Here is a 19,878-nt window from a genome sequence, read left to right as displayed (position 1 = left end):
TGTACGATCTCTCTCTCCTGCCTTCTTTCTCGGGCCACCACGTGTAAAGCAGGTGTGGAGCAGGTGGCACTGCTGTCCTCTGCCACTGAGACCGTGAGACAGGCCGGAGAGGAGGCTGTGTCGGGGACAGAGCTAGCTTTGGGCTTTTCCCCCCAAAACTGGCCTCAAACCAAAAAGCCCGTCTTGTTGCGATGGTCACTTGCAGTGTCTTGACATAGGAAGACGGGGACCATATGGGGGCCACAGGGTCTTTGGCTTTGTTGCCACCCAGCAGCTAAAGACCAGGCAGGGTGGCCAGCCCAGGATTCTCAGCTCTTCCGGTTCTCAGCAGGTCAGCGGGGTCTCTAATCAGAAAGACGAAGAGGGCCCAGGCCTTGGATATCACTCGTCTTGTCCTCGTGCACGGCGGGCCAGGACTGCAGGGAGCTAGGAGACCATGGTTCCCGAGGGGCTCACGAGGTCCTGGGGAAGGCTTTCTCGGGCCTCCTGCATGCGGCGCCGGGCTCGACGGAAGGCTTCTGTGAGGGAAGCAGACACAGGAGTCAGCCGCCACGGCGTGGGGGAAATGGGGCCCACGTGGATGCTGGAGGCGGGTGTGGCTGGAACTGGGTGGGGGGAAGCCTACCTAGCACATTGTGAATGGAACTTTGCTGGCTGAATCCCTCCAGACGGTCCAACACGCTCCTCATCCTCTTCCGGAGAGAGCTTGACTCCATGAAGGCCCTGTGGGGGAGCCCACCATATGGCCATGGCTGCTCTTGCAGCCCTCAGGATCAGGAGCCCCAAGGCGGAGGGCCAGGGCCACTCACCTGGACTGCTGCAGACAGTGCAGGCGGAAGGTGACGCTGCCCGTGGTCTCTGTGCGGAGTCCAAAGCGGCTCAGACGCTCCCCCTGCGGCATTCAGTTAACGCCAGGTTTCTGTTGGTTCCTAGATCCCAGGCACCACAGTGGCCTCACTCCCATTCTTACTCCCATTCTTGGGGAGAACAGTTCTGTTGGGGAAACTTCATCCCAACATCCAGATTCCTGAGGACTCAGGGATGGGCTGGAAGGAGAGGCCAGTTACTCCGACAGGGACCAGGGGAAACCTCTAAGTGTACTATTTTCCAGAGCTCTCCTAGGATAGCAGTGATGTTTGTACCTGGTGCAAGATGCGGCCAAGACTTCCCGCTTAAGCCACAGGAAGGAAGGGACTAAGCAATAATGAAGCAATGAACAATTAAGAGTCCTTAACCCAGATTCCACCTACTCCAGAAGAAACACGGACATAAGTTCCCAGCATGAAGTCTCCCCAAAGACAAAAGTCACCTTGAAGGTTCCTGGTATCCGCACGTAGGAGAGGTCCTCCAGTTCCAGAGAGCCACCAATGAAAAACCTCCTGAGCTCAGCCACCGGGCCCAGCTCCAGGGGCCTCCATGTAGGGACTGTCAGCGTGTGTGAGCCTGTGTAGCAAGAGGAGAACGGGGCTGGAAAAGGCACATGGTCCCTTGCTGCCTTCCCGGCAATGACACGGGCCTCGCCACCACCAAAACACCTGGTCTGGTGATGGCCTGACCTCTGGTGAAGGTCATCAGCGTGGTTTAGGGTACCCACTTGAAAATCAATCAGATGGAAATTCAGATCTCAGCTCTGCCAGTTGTAACCCGGGCACCAGGACAAGCTTCTCAACCTCTCTGAGCCCCATTCCCCTCATCTAATAACACCTACGCCTCACAGAGCGACGGGGAGAGTTAACTGAGAAGCACTTAGCACACTGCCTGGCGCACAACAGAAGACAGCGGCTATTATTTCAAAAGGAATGCTGATCCACTCAATACACACCCACCGAGAGCCCATCTGCCATGCGGCTGCTCCCTCAAGGCCACGAGTCAGATCAGAGGAGCCGGACGCAGAGCCCCGAGCTGCTCAACTTCCCAGTTAGCTGTCATTTCACCCACTTGTCCCTAACAGAGGGGGAAATTTTCCTCAAAAGGAGCAAGGAAATCTTGCAAGTGAAGTGCTTCTAATTCCCAATCATCCCTACTCCTCACAGGAAGTGGTCGAAATCTTCTGGAGTGTTAGTCTCGTTTCTAGGAGCTAGGGCACATGGGCCACGCGCAGGGCAGGGATGAGAGGTCACCTGGGGTGGCAGGCAACACCACAGCCCCGTAGCCTTCCACGCGGTACCTCTGCCAGAAGTCCAGCGAGAGGACCTCGCAGTAGAGCACAGGCCATGCCGGGAGAGCACCTGCAGCAAGGGGGAGAAGCGGCCAGGTCATGGGAGGCCTTCACCAGGAGAGGGCCTGTCTGAGGGGCCCCAAGGCCGAGCACCTGCCGGGCCACTCACCGGCAGATTCATCCTCGTGGAGGAAGGAGGCCTCAAACGTGAACGGGTAGGAGAAGTAAGCCACATTATGCTAAAAAAGAGGAATGTTATTTTACACTCAGTGTCATGGGGTGGACAAGGGCTCACCTGGAACTTGTTTTCCCTGTAGCCAATGACAAGGTCACCATCCCAAGGGAAAAAGAAAAACTATCACCCCAGGTAGGAAATCAAAGGCTGAGGTGAAGGGACACCCAAACCCGAGCTGCTACCACTCTCTCTAAAAGGCAGAGGGAACCCCTGGACCAGGCATCCCCGCAGAGCCCACAGCGAAGGGCCGGACCAGCTCTGGAATCTCCCCCAGGCCGTTAGCCTGATAATCTCCAGAGGCCTCCCCCGGGCAGTCCTGTTCCCTTCTAGATGCCCCCTCTCGTTGCCCTACCATTCCCAGGGACTTGGTGGCACAGGTCTGTGTTATTCCTGAGAGCTGCTGGAACGCTGGGCTTGACCAGCCTGAAAACCAAAGACCACATAGAGTAAGTCAACGGGGAGGAAAGCGAGCAGTTGAGAAGAAGACAAAGTTCCTTTCTCCATTCACTCACTCATTCATGCAATCATTCATTCATTTCACATTCACTGTGTGTCTGCTGTGTGCTATGACCGATCAATGGGGACATCTTGGTGACCAGATAGAAAAGCTTCCTGTCTCTCATGGGGCTACCATTCCAGTTGGGGGTGGGAGGGGGGAATAGACAACAAACCAACCAACAAAAGACTATCAAGTCGTAATAAATGCTAAAGTAAAAATAAAACAGGGTGAAGGGACCGAGTGGCTTGGAGGCTCATTTAGACGGGGTGGTGAGGGAACACCAGTCAGAGGTGACACTTAGGCTGAGACCTAAACTAAAGCAGGACCAGTCGTGCAAAGATAGGACACAAATGCTTTCAGACAAAGGAAATGGCCCTGAAAAGGCCCTAAGGTGGGAATGAACTTGGCCTGCTCAAGAACAGAAATTACAACTGCAATGTTGTAAGGGAGGGATAGGCAGGGGCCAGCTCGTTCAGGGAATGGAGTTTGGATTTCGCTCTAAGTGGGAAGGGAAGCTGTTGGGGCTTTAAGTTCAAAAGAGACACAACTGGTTGACATTTTAAAGGCTTGGTTGGGCTGTGGTGTACGTGGCAAATGAAACGTAAGAGGGAGCAAGACAGGAAGCGAGAGGATAATTAGAAACCTAATGCTTTGGCCTAAGCAAGAGATGATGGTGGCTTGGCCCAGGGTCCTCGAGAGAACAGAGGATTCAAGACATCTTTTGGAGACAGAACGGACAAGAACTGCTGATAGAATGAATGGCGGTAGGGAGCTAGACAAAGTGAGGAATCAAGGGTGTCTCTTAGGTTTCTGGTATCAGAAACTAAGTCGATGACATTGCCATTCGGCTAAGATGGGCAAGACCATGAGGGCAGGTGTGAGGCAAGAGGGGGAATCAAGAAGCTTTTGGTCACGTTCAACGGGAACGACAAAGGGGTAGGTGGACATGAGTCTGGAGTTCAGGGGAGAGGCTCAGGCTAGAGAGAGAAATCTGGGAGTCTGAGACATACAAACAGTACTGAAGCCACAGGATGTATGAGGCCACCTAGAAAGACTGTGGAGAGAGAGTAACAGAAGGCCAGGCCCAGCCTTGGATACTCCAATAGTTTTAGGTCAACAGAAGATGAGGAAACAGCCAAGAAGGCCGCTGAGCCACCAACGAGAGAGAAGAGAGGAGCACAGAGCCAGAAGCCAAGAGGAGAGTTTCAGTGAGGAACGTGAGCTGTGGTGAATGCTTCTGAGAGGCCAAGTAGGGTGAAGGCAGACATGTCACCACAGGATTTCACAACTTGGAAGTGATCTATGACCTTGAAAAGAATAGTAACAATTTCAGTGGAGGAGTGAGGAAGGAAGTCTGACCGAATGCCTCTGGAAAACTGTCAGAACGGGTAAAAAGAGAGACTTATGCATATTACTTACTAGTAGTTGGCAATTCCACGAAGAAGTGGACGTAAAGATTGTCAAACTCATAGCCTTGAGCTGAAACTAAGAAAACAGGAAACTGTTTCAGCTTATCCTCCTATCACCCTTAACACCCGCCCCAGTCCTAAAGGGCCTACCCACGTGTGGAAGCGAGTCCCTCAAGGGCCAGGAACTCTCTGTGTTTCCAGGAAAGACACATGCCTGAGTCTCCCGAGTGCTGCGGACAACCCAAGGGCTCTACTAGGGCGGGGAGGATTACTCCACAGCTAAATCTGGCACTTGCCAAGCATCAAGGGACTTCTGTCTGGTAAGACACTTACCTACCTCTCCATTTACAAAGAGCCGGAGGGCACCTGGTACCGTCTGAGGTAGAGAGAAGTGGGGACAGATCAGGAGGTCTGAGGGAAGCGACACCTCTCCTCCAGCCTGCCCGTAAATCCCCAGAGGACCTGACGCTGGACGTCAGATCCAGGTGTGTGACTAATCCCGCTTCCTCCCCACCTGCCACTTCTCCACAACTCTGCTTCCTTCATTTCTAAAAGTGTGTAACGTAAGGGGAAAAGCACCTAATTTAAATGGTGGGGAAGGCAACAAAGTGTGGGGAATTTACAAGAATGGCCAAGAGAAGCATCCACAGCTGCCTGCTGCGGTACAGCGAGAGGCTAGAGACCCCTGCTCCCTCTAGAGGGAGGTCAAGAAACTAGCAAGTTTCCTTTTTAAATTATTTGTGTATCTACCTTATCTAACTTTTTAACACCGAAAATCTGTTGCTAATACAACACAAAAATAGTGAAAGTTAATTTTTTAGAGAGAGAGAGGGAGGCTACCAGGTAACTCTCTCCTTGTTTCCAGGTCTAGAAATGGAACTCCTGGAAGAAGAGAAGATAAAGAATAGGACCACAGAACTACAGACTTAAACTCCTTTGTTTTAAGAGCCAACTATTTGACCAACAGAAATGACACCCCTCCCTCTCTATGGGGCATTAGGAAAAATATCTACATGAAGAGTAAGGAAGACACTTTTCATCTTTATATTTATTTATAAAATTAATTACAAAGTAATACATGAATGCACTCCCACTGATAAAAGTTCAAAACCACCTAAGTTTAGAGAATAAAAAGTAAACATTCCTGACATGTCCCTCTCAGCACCCAATAGCCATCCACCATTTCCCAATCCCACCCCCTCCCCAGAGAAAGCCACCCATAGGGTGTGTGCCCTTTGAGACCTTTTCCTATGCATTAACAGTTCTATATCAATATGCAATGCTAAAACATAACAAGGACTATACTTTTTACTTTTTTCCACTGAAGAGTATGTCTTTGGGACCTTGAGGAGAGAACTGTCACTCAGCTGCAGTCAGAATGCTCTGGCTACAGAAACTCAGCTGGCGGAGCTGCAGGAAACCCAGCTACTCACCGTCTCAAAGTCAGTGCCCACAAGGCTGTTGAGATACTCCTTGCGCCGGCCATAGAGCTGAGGAAAAAAACCACACTGAAACTCAAGGTGCGACCCCAGCCAGATCAGGGTTCAGATCTGCATGGGAGGGAGAAAAGCAGCAGTAGTGGGAAATGCCACAGAAAGCTGGAGGCCTAAGCATCCCAGACACTGACAACTGACAGTGAAGCACAGAGGCTCTGGAGTCCACTGGTCTGGGACCAACCTGGCTCTAGCACTTACATGACCTTGGGCAGACTGCTTAGCTTCTTGATCTCCATTTCCTCATTTATAAAGTGGTAATAATAAAAATATTCACCTCAAAGGCTTGTGGTACAGTCTAAATGAAATAAAGTATGTGAAGGGCCTAGCACAGAGCATGGTAAATGCTCAAATAAATGGCCATTATTATTATGATCTTATAATAGGGTCGAAACCTTATATCTGATATGTCAGCAGTGCTTCCCAAGTCAGGGGAGGCCACTAAGAGCAAGACCTTGCACCTGCTGACCCAACCTCGACCGCGGCCTCAGCTCCCAGCTCTCTGGTTCTCGGAATGAACCAGCACTTACGTCCTTGAACACACGCTGTTCCCGCTCCTCCTCCTCAGGCTGTGCAAGGGAGGACACGTTGTCTATCGTATACTTCCACAGCTCCTGCTTCTCCCCGTCTGTCTCGATTCTGTAAGGTCAAAGCCGCAAAGGGACTAACTCAGAAAACAGGAGGTGGGGCCCTCCAGACCCAGCCCAGGGATGAGCCGATTTACAGTTCTGTTATTCTAAGACGTAAGATGAGGAACAGTCAGCCCAGAGGAGAAGACCTGGCTAGTTCATCTCTCCCAGTTTTGATTAGTCTCTACACGCAGCAACACAGAGAATTATTTTCACTTAACTACACTGATGAAGGTATCACTTTCAAATCAGGGTAGGTGCATATTTTCTGAGAACAGGATGCCCAGTGTCCTAAGGGTCTATGACCTGGAACAGAATATGGACCACTGGCTGGGAATTTAAAAGTTAGAACACATGAAGGGCTTTCAGAGAATCTCCTCAACTTGGGGCAAGAAGTGAAGCCAAGGAAAGGAATGCCAGTCTCCACCATCCCTTTCTTCCTCTTCTCACCTGTAGGGTCCTCTGGAGCCAGTGAAGTCAGGTTTTACTGTGATCACACCATTACTGTCCACCTTCAGAGTACAGAGGACATGTTCATACTTCTTATAGCCAAGCCTAGAAACCAGGGAATTAACACCAGGGTTCAAGATTGCTGCCCCACCCCCAGGGAAAGAGGAAGAGGTGTTCGGGACGCATCAGGGGAGAGGACACAGGCTGGAGTGAGAACTGTCATGGTAAAGTACTCTCTTCCAAAGAAATAGAAGAAGGAAAAACATCCCTCCCTCCCACATACCTGGGATGACTGTAACAGGAGAGAGATGGTTAGTGACAGGAGAAGAGAATGAAGGTCTGAGCTGGGCAGTAAGAAGCTTCACTCACTTTCCATAGGGACCCAGGTCTGCCATGATGTACATTGTCTGAAGAGGGGTGTTGATGACATGGCTGTTCCGGATGAACTCTTCTGAGGGTTCCCAGGTGACAATTCGTGACTTAAGGATGCCACCCTCCCTGGGAGACACAACAGGAAGGGTCACTTCCCTGGCACCCCCCGAACAGCCTGAAGGAGGAGCTCAGGGGAGCACACGAAGGTGGAGGCCCGCTGCGGGAAGGGACGCTCGAGTTGGTGGGCATACCGACGGACCACAGAGGCCGCCACGGCCCTGTACACACTTGCACTCACATCCCTCGCCTGTCCTGCCGTCGCCGCCTGACATTTGCCATTCGCTCGACCAAGAATGAGGGTATTTCGCTGGCCGCGGTGGTCATTTTCTGACAGTGCTGGGAAAACAGAGCAGCCCAGTGTAAGCCTGCTCAGGGCCGTGCGGGACCAAGGACCTGGAGGGAAGTCTTCCTTCTGAAACTGCACACAGAACCTGAACCTCAGAGCAGGGCCACCTCACAGCCATGCTAACGGCAGGCACAGTGGCACAAACAGCCCAAGGAAGAGCCCAACCAAGCCCTGGTTTGCCTGAAGGTTGCAGCAGCACACTATCCTTGAGAAATGAGTTTATTTATGCTAATCTTAAAAGGAGCCTGCAATCTCTACACACACCCCAACAAAAAGTATGGTGAGTCTGCCTGGTAGATGTTGACGTCACTAGGTGGCTGGAAGATGTGAAGTGTAACCCAAGTATTCTGTGGAAAACCCTCCCAAGGGTAACAGAACACTATCTGTAATTTTCTTTTGTTTACCAAAACAGACGACCCAAATTTTATATGCTACCGACCCACAGCTTTCCTGATATAAGCATCAACCTTTCAAAAACATTCACTTAACACCTGGCTCCTTGCAGAGATCTACAAGGTCAGAGACAAACATCAGATAATATAGGCACTCCCCTCCCTCAAGGAGTTTAAAATCTAAGAAGACAATGTAAACCAAGTCCCTGAGGATTTGCTGTCACAGGCAAACTGAGGACATAAGCCAGTCCCCACGCAGTACTGAGTTCTTCTTCAAACCCATATATTCAGTTTTGGCTGAATCCATGATGAATTTTATCTAGATGGTTCTAGGCTCCATCCACCTGTCTGATCTCATGATGCACGGAGGAAGTCAAACCCAGTGGCTGCTTCTCCCAGTTTGTAGGCTGCAAGCCTATCATTAGAGACACTGCCGGCTCCCCCAGGCCCTCCAGCAGATGGAGCAGGGAGCAGCAGCCACACCACCCGCAGACTGTGCCCACCTACTCCAGCTTGGGTGCCAGAAGCTCTGTATCCACTTAACAGGCTTCTGAGTTAACACACAGAGAGGCCGGAAAGCTAGGGGAGACAAAGGTGAAGGGAGCTACGGTGCTTGGGAAAGAATGCTACCTCCTCCAAATTGGTGTATCTATCAGAGTCAGTGTAGGTAAAGATTCGTCGGTTCTTCCTGCCATCCAGATCCTCCAGCTTCAGAATCTCTTGGCGATACTGATGATCCAAAGGGCTCTGACAGGCTGCTTCATTTTGGTACAGATCTACTTCAAACTGAGGTCACAAGGAAACAAAGTTCTACTGAGAATATGTCAAATTTTGTTCCTATAACAGTTTGGTCAAATTAGTTCTATAGAGCTGATGCAATGTGACATGTTCTCATAGCCAACTGTCGTTTATCTAAACTAATGGAGGACAGGAGACCCAACGAATGTTAGAGCTAAAAGGAACCACAGTGATAGTCTAATTCAATTCTGCTATTACAGAACTGACATACCAAAACAGTAATTCTGCTATTTTGGTATGTGGCCCAGAGATGAGAAGTGTCTTACCCAGGATTATAAAACTGGGTAAGTGGCGGGCACTATATTCCATTGACCCCATAAGCACAACAGTGGAAAGTATAAACTGTTATAAGCTTTCTGGAAATCAGTTTAGCAAAATACGTATCAAGAATCCTTCCCTGTGACTAGTCAGGTGGAGGTGGACCAGGGCGAGGCAGACTGAGCAGACAAGGGACACTGGCTCACCTGGCTGAAGAGCTTCTCTTGCCACCCAATCACGACCTCCTCCTCTTCATCTACCTCTGGGCGGTGTCCACCTCCAAAGACAACAGAGTGAGTCAAATGTTTGAGCCAATCTAGCAGCACTTCTTGCTCTGTGGTTGGTTATAAGCAAAGTCCCTGCTCTTATATTTGCCACAAAACCAGTTGGAGTTCACTGATCTATGAAGCACTCACTCTAGACTTACTCTGTAGAGGCTGTGGGTATGTGTAGAAGCCAAGATTAGGACCCAAGAAGTCTTAATCACTACTCTGATTTGAATAAAAGGAAGTCATGCCTTCCAGGAATTATTTGATCTAATTCAGTGTCAAGAGCTGAAATTTATTAGATATAGGCTGACTAGCTCTTCCTCAATCCCAACTGCCTACATTTGCTAGACGGGAACTGTGGCATTTTTATCTTCACTATTCCTGAAGCCATATTTCTAGAATCACAAACACTATAACCTTAAGAGACCAAGTATCAGGAGAGAAAAGGAAAGACATATAACTGATGTTTTTTTGAAAGAACCAAATCTAATACACACACTCCTAGCTGAGTATGCCTTTTTCAAAGACACGTGCTTCACAACCTGCCAGCTCACTCTTGCCCAGGAATATTTTTGAACAGAAACAACAAAAGCAGGGAGACCAGTGACCTAACACAAACACACTGTCTTCTCTTCCTCACTTTTCTGGCTTCCCAGAGAAGGAAAACTGCTAGAACACAGATGGTGTTACTATGTACATTTTCCAAGCAGACCCCAATTTTTAAGCTGTTTTAAAAAGTGTTTAGTTGTATGTTTCAAGCTTGGAGTGATATTTTCTCTTAGAAAAAAAATGCCACAAATGGTATTTAGGTTGGCAGGCAAATTTATAACATATCTAAAGTATGGTATTTGCTATTTCCCTACATTTGACCACAATTCGGATCAGCATCTCGACGGCAGGAATCAAGCCTTATTCAATTTTACACAACATAATGTAGTAGTTAAAACTGCCTGGGATCAAATCCTGGCTTCAACATTTACCAGTCCTATGACCTTGGACAATAAACCCAACCTCTCTATACTTTTCTCAGACTATAGACCTGGGTACTCTGTCTTAAGAGGTAACCTCCGCCCTAGGCCCTTCCCCAGATCCCCAAGCGGCCACATCACCACCATTCACCCACTGGTGGATGGGTGAGGCCTAAAAGTGGCCAAGTCTATGAGGTCCTTCCCGGGCTGGGCAGCAGGCTGGTAATGGAGGTAGCTGCTTGATGTGATTCTTTGCAGGTGGACTCTGCCAGGAAAAGAGAAGCCCAAAATACTCGTTACAATACACTCCACCAGGAGATGAACGCAGAGCAAAGATGGGGAAACAAAACTCAGAAGAGGGTACGGCTACCAAGAATGTGGCGGGGTGTAAGCGACAGAGGGGATGTGAGTGGGGCACGGGGACCTAAGGAGAAGACGATGGGAGGGTGTACTGGAGACACAGGGCCTCGAGAAACTTGGGAGGGGCAGGGTCCTGAAAGGGTGGGTCTGGAAGTTGAGTGAAGAGGGTGCCGGGTAGTGAGGGAGACGCGGGGAGACGAGGTCACAGCGGTCAGGACTGCAAACGCAAGGGAGGGTCCCAGCAAACAAGAAGTGAAGTTCAGGCTCTAATTATCTGACAGCATAAAAGCAAGGGGCTCTGGGGTGATGCGACTACCGGAGGCGGAGGTTGCGCACAGGGTCCCAAGAGCGATACACGGCCTCTCCGGTGTCGGTGCTCCAGACGGTCTCCGCCATGACAGCTACGCTGCGCGCGACTGCGCCGCAAAGCGCGCCGCCCCAGTTCCCCTGGCAACGGAAACGCTGGGTTAGGGAGGCGGGAACCCGGTTCCCTACGCGGCGCGGCAGAGCCCCGCCCGCTGCAGGCGCAGGCCCGTCGGTGCCGGCGCACGCTTCGTCTGGGGCACGTGCGGGCTTGCCGCTGATCCTGAGTGGGAACAAAGCTCGCTCACACCCAAGACCAGACTTGATGCACTTTACAAATGAGGAAACTAAAGCAGCGCTATACTTTTATACAGATTCAGAGAGAAATGGTGAGGGACACCAAACCCAAGCGTCCTGAGTTCTCAACTACGACTTTTTCCACCACACGACACAGCCTCCCACTGAATCCTGGGAAACTTTGGCCTCCTAATCGGTGGAGGTGACTCACAGAATGCACCCATTCTTCCCAAAAGAGTCAGGGGAGGTGATGACGGTTACCCAGACATGAAAATATATTCTTGGAAGAAGACAAAAAAAGTGTCAAGATGTATTAATCCTTGTGCTGGCATTCACTGAACCAGAGAAAGAAGAAACAAGGAAGCTAACAGTAAGGAAGGAAAAGATGTCATTATTGCACTGGGTTTTCCCCTGCGTGTGTTATTTCCGGATTTTTAAGCCACCTTAGATACCTCACTGGCCTTGGGAAAAGTCAACAAAATGCCATTATGAAGACGTGCTTCGCTGGACTGCCAAAGGCAGGACACACCATAACCTTGGCACCTTGGGGATGTCAACAGTTTTCAGCCTTTGACATTTGCTGCTTCCTCAACAGAGTAGGCAACTGTCCCATGGACTCAAGAATCTCATGCCAGTTTCATTATATGGCATTGGGAGCCCTAAGCAACAAAGCTGCTGTTGTGTAACACTAAGGACTCACCGTAACAATAACCCTATTTATTTAAGAGCTGATACAGCCTGGGTGCTTTGTTTGTATTGTCCCTAACCCTCCTAGAAACCCCTTAAGTAGGTATTTGTTATTCTCATTTAATCAATGAAGTTATTGAAGGCCAGAGCTTGAAGGTTGAAATCTAGTAATTGGTGAAGGAGCTGAGATTGCAGCCCAGATCTGTCTTTTGAAGCCTGAACACCTCCCACTCTGCTTCACGACCTCTCACCTACCAATTTATTCTATAAGAACACACAGTTGCCAATATGGGAAATAATTATTTCAACAGATGAAACCATGGGGGTAGAATATTAGCTTTTAAGAGAAAAGCCACTCTAATTTTTTCTTTTAAAGTTGTGAATAGGCAACACTGTGCCACATGAACAGCAAATGATAAAGGTGGATCCTGTACCAACAGTTTAGTTTTATACCAAATCAAACTTACAGCAAAGTCAATCTGACATAGACAAAGTAGGTACTGTACCACATGGTATGGAACTATAAGTTATTTGTCTAACCATAGTTGAATTATTTTTATACAGGTAAACTAGATTTTTATTCTCCTTATTTACTGGTATAAGTCAGGATTCTTAAAATTGGGATCCATGAGCAGAGTTCAAGGGGTCTATTGACTCCCTTACCAGTAGGGGATACCAGTATGAGATTAAGAGATACAAAGTACTATGTATAAAATAAATAAGCAGCAGAGATATATTTTACAGCACAGGGAAATATAGCCATTATTTTGTAATAACTTTAAATGGAGTATCTATAAAAAATATTGAACCCCTATGTTGTACACCTGAACTAAAATGTTCTAAATCAACTCTACGTCAATTAAAAAAAACCTCCCTAGATTTTTGTGGGGGGCATTTTCTGGAAAGAGTTCATGGCTTTTATCAGATTCTGGAAGGAGTTTGTACCCTGATATCAAGAGTAGCCTGATCCCCACTACATTTATATACTGACATCTTCTTAAACATCAAAAGTCTGGGTTATATAGCATAAAGGCCAAAATCCCTTGTACCACCCCCAGCAACCCTTCCTCCCCCATCCCCAGTCAGGAAGGTTCAGAGTTGACATTTAATGTGTTCTCCCTAAAATAGAACCATTATTTGGAAGTTTTTTGTTTTTTTTGGCTAGAAAACACTTACACAAACCATCCCAAAGGGTAGAGATTGCCTCCATTTCACATATTTATAAACCAAGACATTCATTGTATTACTCAGTCTTATGACCAAGAAGTATAGAGCCTGGACTTACGTTCAGGGTGTTTTGACTCAAGCCTATGGACTCTCCTTTGAACTGTGCTGCCTCCTTACATCCACTCCCACCCCCAACCCCAATTTTTTCTTTCTTAAACCACATCTGAGCTATATATCATAACAGTCCAATTGCCCTCTCTTTCCCCTCTCCAGTTGGTACTTTATAACTTACTTGGGCTCTCCCCACTACAAGACTTTAGGAAAGCAGAAGAATATACTACAGTTCTTCAGAAATTCTTCTGGGGCTTCCCTGGTGGCGCAGTGGTTGAGAGTCCGCCTGCCGATGCAGGGGACGCCGGTTCGTGCCTCGGTCCGGGAGGATCCCACATGCCGTGGAGCGGCTGGGCCCGTGAGCCATGGCCGCTGAGCCTGCGCGTCCGGAGCCTGTGCTCCGCAACGGGAGAGGCCACAACAGTGAGAGGCCCGCGTACCACAAAAAAAAAAAAAAAAAAATTCTTCTGGGTCCCACAGTGTCTATGCTTTATGCCTAATAACTACCCCTTGAACTCACCTTGGTCCAGAGAAGAGATCCTACTGAAATGGAACAATCTTATGAGGAGTAATAGACTTGACTCTTGCTTTTCTCTCTTTCTCCCTGACTTTGAAGATGGAGGAAGGGGCCATAAACACACCATAAAGCAGAAATTGTCAGATTGGATAAAAAGCAAGATCCAACTATATGCTGTCCACAAGAAGCTTACTTTAAATATAAAGACGTTGATACTTTAAAAGTTAAAAAAAATGGAATTAAATCTTGCCATTTGTGACAACAGGATGGATATAGAGGGTATTATGCTAAGTGAAAAAAGTCAGAGAAAGAAAAATACTTCATGATTTCATTTATATGTGGAATCTAAAAAATAAAACAAGTGAACAAACAGTGAAACAGAGATATAGATACAGAGAACAAATAGGAGGTTGTCAGAGAGGAGGGAGGTGGGGAGAGGAAAGAAATAGATGAGGGAGATTAAGAAGTACAAACTTCTAGTTGCAAAATAAATGTCATGGGTTTGAAATGTACTTTGTGGAGAATATAGTAAATAATTTTGTAATGTCATTGTATGGTGACAGATCAAAACTAGACTTACCATGGTGATCATTTTGAAATGTATAGAAATATCACATCACTATGTTGTATAACAGGAACTAACATAATGTTGTAGGTCAGTTACACTCCAAAAACAAACAAACTCATAGAAAAAAGATCAGATTTGTGGTTACCAGAAGTGGGGGGTGGGGGGAGCGGGAATTGGATGAAGACAGTCAAAAGGTGCAAATTTCCAGTTATAATAAAAATAAGTACTAGGTATGTAAGGTACAACATGATAAATATAATTAACACTGCTGTATGTTACACGTGGAAGTTGTTAAGAAGGTAAATCCTAAGCATTCTCATCGCAAGGAAAAATATTTTTTCTATTTCTTTAAGTTTGTATGTGTATTTTTGTATTCTGTAATTTTGTATGGGATTATGGAAGTTCACTAAACTTATTGTGATAATCATTTCATGACATGTGTAAGTCAAATCATTATGCTATACACTTTAAACTTATACAGTGCTGTATGTCAATTATATCTCAATAAAGCTGGAAGAAAACAAAACTTGAGAAAGAAAAAGCAGGAAAAGAAAAAAAATGTTTTTAAAAGTTAAAGGTTGGAAAAAGATATACCAAACAAACACTAATCAAAAGAAAGCTAGAGTGGCTATATTAATAACAGACAAAGTAGACTTCAAAACAAGGGATATTATCAAGAATAAAGAGGTATATTTTGTAATGATAAATGCATCGCTTCATCAAGAGGACATAAGAAACCTAAATATTTATGCAGTTAATAACAGAACTTCAAAATACATGAAGCAAAAATTGGTAGAAATGAAAGATATCCACAATTATAGTTGGAGATATCAACACTTTTTTATTTTTGTTTGTAATACAAGCATTTATTTATTTTCTTTTTTAAAAATAATATCACAATATTATATTAATTTCAGGTGTACAGCATAGTGACTCAGTATTTTTATAGATTATACACCATACAAAGTTATTACAATATTATTGACCATACTACTTGTGCTGGACATTTATCCCCGTGACTTTTATTTTGTAAGTGGTCATTTGTACCTCTTAATCCCCTTCACCTATTTCACCCATCCCTGCACGCTCCTCCATTCTGGCAGCCACAAGTTTGTTCTCTGTATCTGTGAGTCTGTTTTTTTCTGTTTTATTATACTTTTTTCTTTTTAGGTCCCACATATAAGTGAAAATGTTCAGTATTTGACTTTCTCTAACTTATTTCACTTAGCATAATACCCTGTAAGCCCATGCATGCTGTTGCATATGGCAAGATTTCATTCTTTTTATGGCTAATATCCCATTGTGTATAATATTCCACATCGTCTTTATCCATTCATCTATCAATGAACGCTTAGGTTGCTTCCATACCTTGGCTATTGTAAATAATGCTGCAATGAACATAGAGGTACATATATCTTTTTGAATTAGTGTTTTCATTTTCTTCAGATAAATACCCAGGAGTGGAATTGCTGAATCATATGGTAGTTCTATATTTAACTTTTTGAGGACCCTCCATATTGTTTTCCACACTGGCTATAACAATTTACATTCCCACCAAAAGTGCATTAGGGTTCCCTTTTTACCACATCCTCACCAACACTTGTTATTTGTTCTCTTTTTGATAATAGCCATTCTGAAAGGTATGAGGTGATGTTTCATTGTGGTTTTGATTTTCATTTCCCTGATGATTAGTGATGTTAAGTATCTATTCATGTGTCTGTTGACCATCTGTATGTTTTCTTTGGAAAACTGCCAATTCAGGTCCTTTGCCCATTTTAAAATCAGATTTTTTTTTTATATATTGAGTTGTATGAATTCTTTTTTTTTTTTTTTTTTTTTTTTGCGGTATGCGGGCCTCTCACCGTTGTGGCTTCTCCCGTTGAGGAGCACAGGCTCCGGACGCGCAGGCTCAGCAGCCATGGCTCACGGGCCCAGCCGCTCTGCGGCATGTGGGATCTTCCCGGACCGGGGCACGAACCCATGTCCCCTGCACCAGCAGGTGGACTCTCAACCACTGCACCACCAGGGAAGCCCTGAATTCTTTATATATTTTGGATATTTACTGTTAACCTCTTTTTAGACATATCATTTGCAAATATATTCTCCCATTCAATATGCTGTCTTTTCATTTTGTTGATGATTTCTTTCACTGTGCAAAAGGTTTTCAGTTTGATGTGGTCTCATTTGTTTATTTTTACTTTTGTTGCCCTGGCCTGAGAAATCAGATCCAAAAAAATATTGTTAAGACCAATGTCAAAGAATGTATTGCCTATGTTTTCATGGGAGTTTTATGGTTTCAGGTCTTATATTTATGTCTTTAATCCATTTTGAGCTTATTTTTGTATATGGTGTGAGAAAATGGTCTAGTTTCATTCTTTTACATGTAGCTGTTCAGTTTTCCCAACACCACTTATTGGAGAGACTATCTTTTCCTCATTGATTGATTTGTGGATATTGAACCATCCTATTGTCCCTGGAATAAATCTCACTTGATCATGATGTATGATTCTTTTAATGTATCATTGAATTTGGTTTGCTAATACTTTGTTGAGAATTTTTGTGACTATGTTCATCAGGGATATTGGCCCATAATTTTTTTTTTGGTAGTGTCTTTGGTTTTGATATCAGTGTAATGCTGGCTTCATAGAATGCATTTGAAAGCAGTCTCTCTTCTTGGAAAATTATATGTTTCCAGAGATTTATCCATTTCTTCTAGGTTGTCCAATTTGTTGGCATATAGTTGTTCATAATATTGTCTTATGATTGTTTGTATTTCTGTGTTATTGATTATAACTTCTTTTTCTTCATTTCTGATTTTACTTGGGCTCTCTATTTTTCTCAATGAGTCTGGCTAAAGGTTTATCAATTTTGTTTATCTTTTCAAAAAAGAGCTCTTAGATTTGCTGAATTTTTCTATTGTTTTGTTTTTTCAGTCTCTTTCATTTATTTCTGCTCTGATCTCTATTATTTCTTTCATTCTACTAACTTTGGGCTTTGTTTGTTCTTTTTCTAATTCCTTTAGGTATGAAGTTGTGTTCTTTTTTTTTTTTTTTTTTTTTTTTTTTTTTTTTTTTTTTTGCGGTATGCGGGCCTCTCACTGTTGTGGCCTCTCCCGTTGCGGAGCACAGGCTCCGGATGCGCAGGCCCAGCGGCCATGGCTCACGGGCCCAGCCGCTCCGCGGTATATGGGATCCTCCCAGACCGGGGCACGAACCCGTATCCCCTGCATCGGCAGGCGGACTCTCAACCACTGCGCCACCAGGGAGGCCCAAGTTGTGTTCTTTATTTGAGATTTTTCTTGTTTCTTGAGGTAGGCCCGAATTGCTATGAACTTCTCTTAGAACTGCTTTTGCTGTGTCCCATAGATTTTGAAAGTTGTGTTTCTATTTTCATTCATCTCACAGAATTTTTAAAATTTCATCTTTAATTTCTTCAGTGATCCATTGGCATTTTAGTAGCATGTGGTTTAGTTTCCATGTGTCTGTATTTTTTCCAGTTTTCTTCCTGTAACTGATGTCTAGTTTCATACCATTGTGGTTGGAAAATATGACTGATAGGATTCCAGTCTTCTTAAATATATTGAGACTTGTTTTGTGGCCTAGCACGTGATCTATCCTGGAGGATGTTTCATGTGCACTTGAAAAGAATGTGTAGTCTGCTGTTTGTGGATGGAATGTTCTATCAATGTCTATTAAGTCCATCTGGTTTAATTTATTGTTTAAGGCCTATGTTTCTTTCTTATTTATTTATTTATTCATTCATTCTTTCATTTATTTATTTATTTATTTATGGCTGTGTTGGGTCTTTGTTGCTGTGTTCAGGCTTTCTCTTCTTGTGGCGAGTGGGGACTACTTTTCATTGCGGTGTGCAGGCTTCTCATTGCAGTGGCTTCTCTTGTTGCAGAGCACAGGCTCTAGGCTTGCGGGCTTCAGTAGTTGTGGCACACAGGCTCACTAGTTGTGGCTCCCGGGCTTAGTTGCTCCATGGCATGTGGGATCTTCCCAGACCAGGGATCCAACCCATGTCCCCTGCATTGGCAGGCAGATTCTTAACCACTGTGCCACCAGGGAAGTCCCAAGGCCAATGTTTCTTTATTGGTTTTCTGTCTGTATGATACATCCATTGATGTAAATAGGGCATTAAAGTTCTCTATTATTATTGTATTACTATCAACGTCTCCCTTTATACCTGTTAATATTGCTTAATATATTTAGGTGCCCCTATGTGTATATATGTTTACAAATGTTATATCCTATTCTTCTATTGACACCTTATTCAGTATGTAATGCACCTCTTTGTATTTTCTTATAGTCTTTGTTTTAAAGTTTACTTTGTCTGATATGAATATTGCTACCCCAGGTTTTTGAGGGTTTTTTTTTCATTTCTATTTGCATGGAACATCTTTTTTCCATCCCTTCTCTTTCAGTCTGTGTGTGTCTTTAGCTCTGAAGTGAGTCTCTTATAGGCAGCATATAGATGGGTCTTGCGGGGGCTTCCCTGGTGGCACAGTGGTTGAGAGTCCGCCTGCCAATGCGGGACACACGGGTTCGAGCCCTGGTCTGGGAGGATCCCACATGCCGTGGAGCGGCTGGCCCCGTGAGCCACAATTGCTGAGCCTGCGCGTCTGGAGCCTGTGCTCCGCAACGGGAGAGGCCGCGATGGTGAGAGGCCCGCGCACCACAATGAGGAGTGGCCCCCACTTGCCACAACTAGAGAAAGCCCTCGCACAGAGATGAAGACCCAACACAGCCATAAATTAAAAAAAAAAAGAGCTGGTGACATGTACGTGCGCCGAGACAGTGCGAATTGGAGAAAAAAAAACAAAAACAAAAAAACCTCAATAGGTTACCAGGGTAATTCAAGGCAAACTACAAATAAAGGATACTTGAGACAGCACCCACCTTTAACAACAACAGTTTAGATGTGGGTCCTGCTTTTGTTTTGTTTTTTTACCCATTCAGCCACTCTGCCTTTTGATTGGGGTACTTAGTCCATTTACGTTTAGAGTGATTATTGATAGGTATGTACTTATTGCTATTTTGTTACTTGTTTTCTGGTTGTTTTTGTAGTTCTCTGTTTTTTTCTTCTTCTTTTAGTCTCTTCTCTTGTGATTTGATGACGATTTTTTTTTTTTTTTTTTTTTTTTTTAGTGTTATGTTCAGGCTCCTTTCTCTTTGTTTTTGTTGGCATTTATTGAAAGTTTTTGGTTTCTGGTTACCATGAGTTTCATGTATATTGACTTCTACTTGTAGCTGTTTGTTTTAGTTGATAGCTGTTTAAGTTTGAACACATTCTAAAAGATCTATATTTTTTATTCCGCCCTCTACGTTTTATGTTTTGATGTCATATTTTACATATTTTTGTGTATCCCTTAACTACTTATTGTAGTAATAGTTGATTTTATGACTTTTGTGTTTTAATCTTCATCCTAGGTTTTTAGGTGGTTAATCCACTGCCTTTATATATATTTCCCTTTACCAGTGAGATTTTTTTTTCTTCGTGTATTTTCTTATTTCTTGTTATTGCCTTTTC

At 45.0% G+C, this 19,878-nt stretch overlaps 1 protein-coding gene across 6 annotated transcripts; it reads right to left on the bottom strand.

Annotated features, from left to right (window-relative positions):
• Window positions 1-276: 276 nt before the first annotated feature.
• On the bottom strand, window positions 277-11,151 carry MKS1 (MKS transition zone complex subunit 1). Of its 6 annotated transcripts, XM_082603231.1 has the most exons (18): window positions 11,013-11,149; window positions 10,492-10,601; window positions 9,306-9,376; window positions 8,674-8,829; window positions 7,544-7,641; window positions 7,243-7,371; window positions 6,874-6,978; window positions 6,325-6,433; window positions 5,735-5,791; window positions 4,635-4,677; window positions 4,312-4,377; window positions 2,746-2,816; window positions 2,328-2,397; window positions 2,121-2,228; window positions 1,310-1,443; window positions 810-892; window positions 626-723; window positions 277-518 (listed from the first exon to the last, which is right to left on the bottom strand). In XM_082603231.1, exons 1-18 carry the CDS (start codon window positions 11,090-11,092, stop codon window positions 427-429), a joined length of 1,680 nt encoding a protein of 559 aa, XP_082459357.1. In that variant the 5' UTR covers window positions 11,093-11,149; the 3' UTR covers window positions 277-426. The 6 variants fall into 6 exon arrangements, 3 of the variants coding, with proteins under 3 accessions (XP_082459357.1, XP_082459359.1, XP_082459358.1); XR_014291863.1 differs by lacking the exon at window positions 277-518 and having other exon boundaries at window positions 661-723; window positions 810-929; window positions 11,013-11,151; XR_014291865.1 differs by lacking the exons at window positions 277-518; window positions 626-723; window positions 810-892 and adding an exon at window positions 1,827-1,944 and having other exon boundaries at window positions 1,320-1,443; window positions 2,032-2,228.
• Between the last annotated feature and the right edge of the window lie 8,727 nt (window positions 11,152-19,878).

Source organism: Mesoplodon mirus, assembly GCF_964341445.2.
Source record: "Mesoplodon mirus genome assembly, chromosome: 18".
Taxonomy (NCBI): Eukaryota; Metazoa; Chordata; class Mammalia; order Artiodactyla; family Ziphiidae; genus Mesoplodon; species Mesoplodon mirus.
Note: the sequence above shows the minus strand (reverse complement) of the source record. Positions and strands in the feature narration are given on the sequence as shown.